Below are 9821 nucleotides of genomic sequence, written 5' to 3'. Positions count from 1 at the left end.
TCGAGTCATCGGGCTTGGAAGTTCTAACGATGTCGAAGGCAGACCTGTCGGTGCTCATGCCCAGCTCCGGTTCAAGCATTACCCCGGTCTAGGGCGAACGATATCGCCACCCCATTCCCATTCCTTGCTCCGGCTTCGTTCCTTCGGTTTGTCTCGTATCCGGTATTCACCGTATACAGTAATGCCGGGTTGGTTTGGTCCGATTTGAACTTTTTTTAAAGTTAAAACCAAACCAAACTAATAATGGTTGGTTTTTTTCTCGAGTTGATTCGAATTATCAATTTGGTGCAGTTTGTTGATTTTCTTCGTACACTTGTAGAATCCATATGTGGAAGTCTTGGAAATGGCAAGCTTATGTTGTCTATAGAAATGCCATCTTGGAAATGACAAGCTTCCCAATATTATTCCATTCTCGGTCCAACCTACAGCTACAAGTTGGCAAATTTGTTAAAATTGAGTGATCAAGTTGTTGAGTTGTCAAATGTCAAAAAGCTTCAGTGTGAACGATGCGAGAAGGACAAGCAAATGTAGTTATGTACGTAAAGAAACCTAATTCATTCATTGTTGAAGTTACTATAAGAATCTAAAACCGACATTGTATGTAGACTTAAAAACATTGAATTCATGAAAAAACACCAGGCCCTTTAGGAGAAAGCGTTATTGCTTCCCTTCCTTTCATTTCTTATCCCACCGTTCTAACTTTCCACGACATTTGCATGTGTTGGAAGTGTATGGTGTGTAATGTTTTGCAGCCATCGTCTTATTATTTGCGTCAATTTTCAGTCATTTTCCACCTTCTGTGACTAGCAACTTGACAAGTGCTCCATAGCTTTAATAGTTATAATTGTCACGTCCTTGGTCTTCAACTAAGTGCACGTGCAACACTTGACAATTGGCTAACGTTTTCGCAAAATTTGCTCACGATCTTGCTATCCCAAATTATGTGGCACAGTTCGAATTTCGGGAGTCAACTTGTTTAATTTTGATCATGATTTCGGGCATAGAATTTTAAGTTTTTTGAATAAAATTTACATATTCGAAAACTACGTAAAAAGCACTATAAGTCACATTAGTTGACAATTCAAAATATTTACAAGATATATGAAAAAATTACGGTCAAAGAAAGATCCTTATTTAAATATCGAGATCCGAAAAGTGCCACATAAATTGAGACGGAGGGAATAATTTTTACACAAGCCCTTCATATTTACAAGGTAAGGACTTTCTCAAGAATGCTCTACAAGGCTAGAAAGTTCCGACGGCTTTCCTAGCAAATTTATAGGAAAATTTCAATTTTTTGAGATAGTGAATGACACAAAATTCAAAAGCATCAAGTAGTAAGTTGTTTCCGATTTGTTTGAGAACACAACAGTATACTAGAAAAGCAGATCAAACAATTCTTAGAGGTATAATTGACAATTCAGATGTCCTGATCAGAAAAAAGTCAGATAAAACTTAACCCTCGCCAAATCTATAAATTTTGAAGTTCGAAGCAAATCAGGGGTGATTTTTGTTTGAATGTTTTGAATTTCTGCACAATTCATACGTGTTAAATCTCAGATGATGAACGAAATAATACTCACAATGATATTCATGTTCAGCTCTCCAAATCGCCGAAGATTTTTAGCGGAGATGTTAACGATGAAGAAGGTGGGTAGCTCGGGATCACAGTGCATGCACGCAACTTTTATAATGTAGCTTGGGGTTATTATCGTCCAAATATTAGGTAGTTGTTGTTATGCGGGTATTAGTTAAATGTTTTAGAAAAGATGGGACACGGGTTAAATGGTGGCACCAAAATAAAGTATTTGTACATTTCGTCCTAAAAATGTCCGAGGTTTAGCCTTGTCAAATCCACAACTTCAGTAAAAAAAAAAAATCTGAAATTGGCCTTAGCAAGCCATATCATAATTAAGAAAAATGTCTGAAGTTTGACCATCATAAAGCCACACTTCAAACAAATATGTTCGAAGACAAACATGATTTTTCAACTTCAATTGCATACGTTTGAACTGAAGTTTTTCCCAAAGCGGATAAACTTGCATTTATTTTTAACTTCAAGTTTAAATTAAATGGTGCCTTCAAAAGTGGATATTTGTGAACTTCGCCCGACTAATACTTGCATTTAAATAGTTTGAATATGAGAATATAAATCTGTTAATATGTGGGGGCATATCACGGTCATATCATATGATGATATGTATGAGAAATTCATGTGTGAATATGTTCTTCAAAATGAAAATCTTACGAGCAAATATCTTGTATTTCTCCTTCTATGTGTGGAATTTGAGATGCTAGGCCTAGATGCGGCAGCACAACATGGGCAATTTGCAGGATTGCCCTTCGCTGGGGGTGGTCTTTATTTTTTACCCCTCAAAATGGTGGTCTTTAAATTTTGTCCTTCAGGCAAAAATTCTACCTTTGCAGCCCAAATTCTGCCTTAAGGCAAAATTTTGCTGGTCAGATTTACAAAATTCTGCCTTGTCATTTTTTTTTTTTACTGAGCTAGGATTCGAACCCACGACCTCAGGGTGTTAAGCAAGGGGTAAAACTTAAAACCACCAATTTGAAGGGCAAAAATTAGAGACCACCCCAAATAAAGGGCAATGCGCACAAAAAAAGGCACAACATCGCTACTGCATAATGCACATGGACATATCCAAATGAGTGAGGACATCCAAGCTTGAGACAGAAAACAATAAGTTGCGTTAAAAGAGGGGTAATCGGGTTGGATTACATTTCTTCTTCAGAAAGTATTTAGCAAGTCATGGTGTTCTTAAGAGAGATGGGGCTGGCAATCCAATATTGCTTATTGGAGATCCTATAACAAAAGTTCAATGTGGTAACAAGCTATCCAATAATTGGAGAAGTACCAATACTTTTCTTATCATCTTAGTCCCACAACCACTAAATTTCATGGTACTTAGCGTAACGGCTAGGAAGATCACATGCCCCGAATGAGTTATATATCTGTAATATTGATGCGTTTATAAGCCCTCTGAATACCTGCCTGATCACGCGAGGAGCAACTTTATGGCTCATCCAAGCTACTAGGCTTCCACAAGAAGCATCAAGATTTCAATACCTTGTCTTAGAAAGTGCAATTTTGTACAATTAAACATAAGCTTCCAGTTACTGAAACATATGATTGTATCTGGTACTCTTTTCTTTGAAAGCAGTACTAAGTGGTTTCCTCATCTGATAATATTTAAGTATACTAGAACAAGAATAATTTTCTGAACTATTACAGCTTTAGATGTTTCTGAAACAATGATATCACCAGATGTTTTCTTTACTACGTACATCAACCAAACAAATGAGATCAGATACCGATCCCCCTTTGGCAACATAGTTAAAGTACACCAGGTGCAATGCAGAGAATTAGGTTTAATATGATTACTTTGTTGTAAGTTCCCAAAGAATAAGTCCTCTAAACAACAAAGCAGTAGTTCCAAAGTCCAAATCTTCATCATTGAGATCTATAAAAGCATATGATCGTTGGATTTCTGGTAGGACAAGATGCTGCTTCAACCTGTAATAAAGCTGGATAAGAAATGGCTTCAACTATAGGAAGTATGGGGATACAATCAAATAAGAGAAGATATAGACTCCACATTATGACACCTGTTAATTAAACAAGTGAAATCCAATCCACAAAATAAATTTGATCTATGGACAACGTCGTTGTGATGAAGGTCATAATGTCAGAGGAATCATTCTGCAAGGCAATAGTCAAATATTCGCGGTAGTTTCTGCTGCCCTATTAAGGAATAATTATATCATACTTTTATCTTTTTTCTTTTTGGTGATAAAATATCTAAATAGATTTCTTCATTCACCAAATAGATCTTGTACTTCCATATTAGCTATCTGGTTAGATTTCTAACCTCTCTTCAAATATTCACTACCTGCCTCTGCACAGAACTGCCATGCAGTCAACAGATTTTGCTTAATCCTACTTCAACTCCCCTTCTGGTAAATTGCCGTCTCTAAAGTTGTAAGGATCTCCACGTCTATTTCATCTTAAGAAATGTATACAAGAGAAAGAACAACCGTATGTTATCTGAAGCAATTAAGAGGTTAAGTGATAGCCTCAATTTCTGTCCTGGATTAAGTTGCTCGGACTCTAAAAAAAAAACACTATTTTTGGAGGATCCGACACGCACCCGTCGAACTAGAATGCATAGAGTCTTTGACAGTTACTTCATTCTGAGGACCAAAGCAGAAACATTAAATTTACTCTCATGGGGCTGAAATGGTAGGAAGTAATCAAGAGGCATAAGTAGGTCATTGATCATGGTTATCATTTGTAAACTTGCAACGAAGAAACTGGCCTAGTGGTCAATGAATTGGATACAGGGACTCAAATCTGAAATGTAAACAGAGACAAAAACACTACGTGATTTCTTCCCATTTGACTAAGCCTGCACGACCAGAAAAAAAAAAGAGATTATCATAAACAAACTTTGAAACCTGATTTTTCTCTGAAAACGAATAGCAATCTCACAAGTACGTATTATTGCGAAAAATAGCCCAAAGGAAAACAACACCAACATCCATCTGCAATGGTTTTAGCATCAAAACATGTATGTCGACAACTGTGGTTTTTAAAGTTAAGGGTACATGAACATAAAAATTATAGTAATCAGAGAAGTTATACAAGCCAATTTTCAAAAAATGGACTGTAACACCCTCATACAGCTGAACATCGACATGATTTGGCCTTTGTTTAAGAGTGATCATTTCAATACGGATGGCGGTAGAAAATTTATGTGTTCTAGGATGGTCATTTCAGTTAGGAAAATGCCATTTAAGATGGAATAGTAATTTGATGGCAATGTGGCTTTTTTATAAAAACCTGATTACAAATAAGAAGGTAAAATACTTGGAATGGCGAAACAAAGCCACCTCAAACTTAAAAGTGTTATGCAAATCACAAACTAGAAGATATTTGACAAGGGTGATGACAGTGTATAAGAACAAGTCTCATTATAAGTAAAATTAAGTTGAGGCCCATGGTGATGGTGTAGTGTTTGACACATCAAAAACAGAGAAACCCTCTACTATGCTTTATAACTTGAATTCCCATAAGCCAAAAGTGCCAACTCGAACCCTTTCCTATGTAACTAATGACCCAACAAAAAGAAATAAATAAACATACATTTTAGTGGTAGTTTTGTGAATGAATTAGGAGTAGTTTTCAGTATTGGCGTGAAAAGTTAATAAATTCCATAGGGAACATGAGACATACTAATGGAGAAGTGATAAATTGTTAAGGAATTTGGAGCATTAGTTACCTGGAAGGAGATTCAAAGTTGGGAGAGGATGAGAGCAAGGTCATGGTCAGACATGTTAACATCAATACATGTTCCCAAGGAAGAAGAAAGTCTCGCAGCTAATTGATGCTTACACTGGAAAACACATACACATACACATACAAGGAAGGGAATGTTAGTACAAGGGTATGATTTTGATATCGGAGAAAGAGGCCGCCGGGTTGAAGGAATGTTAACTTACACAAAGCTGCTCCCCTCTGTTTACAATGTCATAGAAGAAGGAATAACAACCACAATAATCTGAGGCAAAGCATAAATATTCCTCCTTCCTCTTTGACTCTCCTACAACCTGCAATAGTCAAAAGGGGGTTAATTATCATAGACCCACAGACAAACACCATGGTAACCAATACTCCCACTGTCCCAATTTACGCGATACACTTTGCTTTTTAGTTTGTACAAGAAAAATTGATCCATTTATATATTTAAAAATAATTCAACTTAAAACTTCCACTTTTACCCTTAATGAAAAGATTTAAAGCTAGACAAATATCTATGACTTATTTTAGACCATAAATTTCAAAAGTTCTTTCTTATACACCGTGCCTAGTCAAAACTATGTCACATAAATAGGGACGGAGGGAGTACTAATATTGTAAAAGTTGGACCTGAAAGATGGAACGGCCACTGGGCTCACCCAACATCCTCTTGACACCTCTTTGATCAACTATTCTCGTTGCTCGCTCCAAATTTTTCCCAAACAACAAATGCAATCTACACCAATGGAATCATTAATTCGAGTAATAACCAACAACACAAATTGGACATTTATTTAGGAAGAAAAGAGAGCATTCATTTTTATACTGACATGGAGAGTTGCTCATTGCTCACTGAAAACCAAAAATAGGAAGAAAATGAAGTACACACAGTGGTGATATAAAACCCAAAATATGATTGATTAATTTTAGTTGAAGAAGAGAGAGAGACCTGAATGAGTTGATTGGATATCTTTCCACACTTTCTCCGCAACTAATGCACTAGCAGTAATAGTGCTCATTCTCAAAACCCAAAAGAAAAGGAGCCTGGGCGAGTGGAGAAGGAACTCAAAACACCAACAAGCATAACGATACAAAGGGTTTATTTCACTCTATTTTACTTTAGGGAAAAAGGCCAAATATATTCTGGACTATTGGAAAAGGGTCAAATATATCCTGTGTTATATTTTGGTCTAAATATACTTTGATCCAAATATATCTTTAGGGGTCGTTCGGTAAACATAAATAGTCTTGGAATAAGAATTTAGCCATTAGCAATTTAGCAATTTCTTATCCCTTATTTGGTTAGTAATCATGGGATAAGTTATCTCAGAACTAAAAATAGTGCTAGAATAACTTATACCTGTCACAGGGTGGAATAAATTATCCCAGGATAAGTTATCTCGGGATAAGGAAGAAGCCTTGTCTTTTTAGAAATTATCCAATGTATAATACTTTTAGTTCAACATACCAAACAACTAATAAAACATAACTCCAGAATAACTAATCCCAACATAATTTGTCCCAACATAATTAATCTCAGCATAACTTATCCCACCGTAATTTGTTTTTGAACCAAACAACCCCTTATTGTTATACTTTGGGCACAAATATACTCCTCTACCGTAAAAGTTGACTAAGGTGGACATCTAATTCTATGTGACACTAACATTTGATAAGGTGAATGTCACGTGGCATGTCACCTCATCACCACTAACCCATTTTACTGCACTCCTCTTTTACCACTAAAATTTTCTTCCCTCCACCACCATTACTGCCACTAATATTGGCGTGCTGTGCAAGAATAGACTTGAAGGATCGACGGACGAATCAAGACTAACCTGTTATTTTGGAGGTGTATTTGTACAAATTCTACCATGATTTTTTTTTTGCGGCTAGCTATCGAATTGAGTTCATCCATCGAAAATTATAGAAATTCTTGGACAATATTTCTGAGAGCTAGCCGTCGGAAAGAATGTCGCATCAAGATTTTTCTTGCGCTTGCCATCAGAAATTCTTATTTCTTTAAGATAATGCTAGCTTCTTTGGCAGCAACCCCGCACAAGTGCCTATACCAGGCACGCCTAAAGAACTAACAATAGGCACACGTGTCAACCAAAAACAACAAACAATTGTAAAGAAATAAAAAAATCAAAAAATCAAAACTGGCAAGTTCCCACCAAATCTTGCACAGCACGCGAACATTAGTGGCGGTTATGGTGGCAATGGTGGTAGAGGGGAAGAAAATTTTAGTGGTTAAAGAGGGGAGGAGTAAAATAGGTTAGTGGTGATGAGATGGCATGCCACGTGGCATCCACCTCATCAAATGTTAGTGCCACATAAAATTAGATGTCCACCTTAGTCAACTTTAACGGTAGAAGGGTATATTTGTGTCCAAAGTATAACGCTAAGGGTATAATTGAACCCAAAGTATAACGAGAGGTATATTTGGTCCTTTTCCAATAGTACAGGGGTATATTTGGCCTTTTTCCGTTTCTTTATTATATACTCGCTCTATCCCAATTTATGTGACACTTTTCGCTACCGAGATTCAAACTATATAAACTTTAATCAATATTTTAAGATGTATTTTTTCACCCAATTGATATGAGAACTTATAGTACTTTTAATTTTAAAATATTGAGTTAATCTAAACCAATTAACTTCAAAATTTAGTCAAGTTGACTCTCGAAAAGCGAAAAGTGTCGCATAAACATTATACCCCTCTCCCTTTCCCTTTTTTTAAAATTATAAGGAAGGAGATCAAAGAAGGTTATTTTTTCTTCTTCAAATTAACTCTTGCTCTAATAAATTACTCCCTCAAATTCACAATAAGTGGTGTCTTTAGCATGGGCATACCCCTTTTGTAACGACAGGAGTATATATACACTACTTTTTTAACGAGGAGTATATCTGCTCTAAATCGCAAAGTTGAAGGGTATATTTGCACCTTTACTAGGCGGGAGTACCTAGTAGCTTATAATTGTTTAGATCAAAAAACAACATTACAAAATATAGCAAAGTTAAAGATGCGCAAAATCAAACTAATGACCAGATTAGGACTTATACAATGTCCAAACTTGGTACTACAATGATAATAATTAAAATTTGATAAGCACCTAAAAACTAGACTAAGACTTGTAAAACTAAGATGGGAAAAGTTGGCTCTCGGAAGGGTCGTGGGTGTGCCTCACTGGCTACCGCGCTCGTTTGGGAGCTGCCCATGCCGCGTCGCGCTGGCCCCTTTCCAAGCTCCAATTTTGTTCGTTTCCGCATTGACTCTCCCGCATTGCTTCCAAATGTGAACTTCATCTATGGTAACCATCATCATCTTCTTCTAGCAGTCTAAACTCTCAAATAGGGACATTGTAACTTATCACTGTTGAAAATTTTCCTTCCTTTTGAATCAATTCCACAAAATAATGTACTGTAACATCTCCATGATAAAAAGCCTAATTAGCAAAGTGATCAGCTAACTGATTGCCCTCTCATGATGTGCAAAACTTGGACATTAGCACTTTCAATAATTTCCAGTAGCTCTGTCACGACCAGAACCATGGCTGGGCGGATAGAGTGAATCAAATCTACATGAACATATAAACTTACGACGTGTATAAAATAACATGAGATAAATTTCATATTATAATATCTTTTAAAAATTACTAGTTGTGAACGTTTCCTTTAAGTTCAAAACATTGTGACATGAAACTAAACAGGAGTAATGTATGCATAACTTGGGAGTAATGTATGCATAACTTGAACAACTTAGTCTATGAAACCTCTAAGACATAATCATGAGCAGCAAAATTTATTGGGATAAGGCCCCGTTATACCCAAAATAGATAGAAATACCAAATGGAGAAATACGCCCCGAACATCGAGTGGGGCTCACCAGAATAGCTGAAGAATGCGGGAAAGCCTAACGTGGTGTCCTGTCGCCCTAAGTATCTGAACCTGCATCGCGAAATGCAGCGCCCTGACAAAAGGGACGTGAGTACTACAGAATAGTACTCATATAATAATGCATAACCGAATGAAATAACAAAAGAGGATACATGAAAAAAGGCAATCTATATCAATAGGAATAAGATATTAAGAGATCAGTAAGTTTGACATCAGAATATGCTTAGCATGAACATCATTAAACATAAGATATTTCTTTGTCGGAGTTATTTAATAACCGACAACCACAATATGAGCACATGGAATCCGATCTCGGCTCTATTGGCTACACCATCCCACCATACATAAGATTTGCTAGCAATTAGATCCATATAAAAAATCCTCTTTGGGGTAACATAAGGGAATCGACCGAACAAACGGTACGACCTTTGTCCTACGCCAACAAACGTAGTTTTGGGAGCTTGTCACGTAACGAACGCCTTCTTGGCTAACAAATAGTACTCCCACACATTTAGATGATAAAGATGGCTCATTGGCCCATAAATACATTTCATATTTTATTATTCTGTGAATCATAGTGTAAGTGCGTAGACCATAAAATCATCAT

At 36.5% G+C, this 9821-nt stretch overlaps 1 protein-coding gene across 4 annotated transcripts; it reads right to left on the bottom strand.

The window, feature by feature from the left end:
- Nucleotides 1-3132: 3132 nt before the first annotated feature.
- Nucleotides 3133-7382, bottom strand: LOC132644215 (uncharacterized). Of its 4 annotated transcripts, XM_060360792.1 has the most exons (8): nt 7153-7382; nt 6264-6358; nt 6145-6166; nt 5945-6050; nt 5518-5625; nt 5298-5411; nt 4400-4424; nt 3133-3532 (listed from the first exon to the last, which is right to left on the bottom strand). In XM_060360792.1, the coding sequence occupies exons 1-6, from the start codon at nt 7230-7232 to the stop codon at nt 5310-5312; spliced, it is 513 nt and encodes a 170-aa protein (XP_060216775.1). In that variant the 5' UTR covers nt 7233-7382; the 3' UTR covers nt 3133-3532; nt 4400-4424; nt 5298-5309. The 4 variants fall into 4 exon arrangements, with proteins under 4 accessions (XP_060216775.1, XP_060216774.1, XP_060216773.1 ...); XM_060360791.1 differs by lacking the exon at nt 4400-4424 and having other exon boundaries at nt 3133-3543; XM_060360790.1 differs by lacking the exon at nt 4400-4424 and having other exon boundaries at nt 7153-7380.
- Nucleotides 7383-9821: the final 2439 nt, after the last annotated feature.

This window comes from Lycium barbarum, chromosome 6, assembly GCF_019175385.1.
Source record: "Lycium barbarum isolate Lr01 chromosome 6, ASM1917538v2, whole genome shotgun sequence".
Classification (NCBI taxonomy): domain Eukaryota; kingdom Viridiplantae; phylum Streptophyta; class Magnoliopsida; order Solanales; family Solanaceae; genus Lycium; species Lycium barbarum.
This window is presented reverse-complemented; position numbering and strand designations above follow the sequence as displayed.

Excerpts from the sequence above, each read along its gene's own strand:
- LOC132644215 (XM_060360792.1), bottom strand. The coding sequence starts at position 7,232 with ATGGATGAACTCAATTCGATAGCTAGCCGCAAAAAAAAAATCATGGTA. Across the intron at positions 6,359-7,152 it reads ATACACCTCCAAAATAACAG|GCTCCTTTTCTTTTGGGTTT; the intron begins GTTAGTCTTGAT and ends CCACTCGCCCAG. Across the intron at positions 5,626-5,944 it reads GTGGCCGTTCCATCTTTCAG|GTTGTAGGAGAGTCAAAGAG; the intron begins GTCCAACTTTTA and ends TGACTATTGCAG.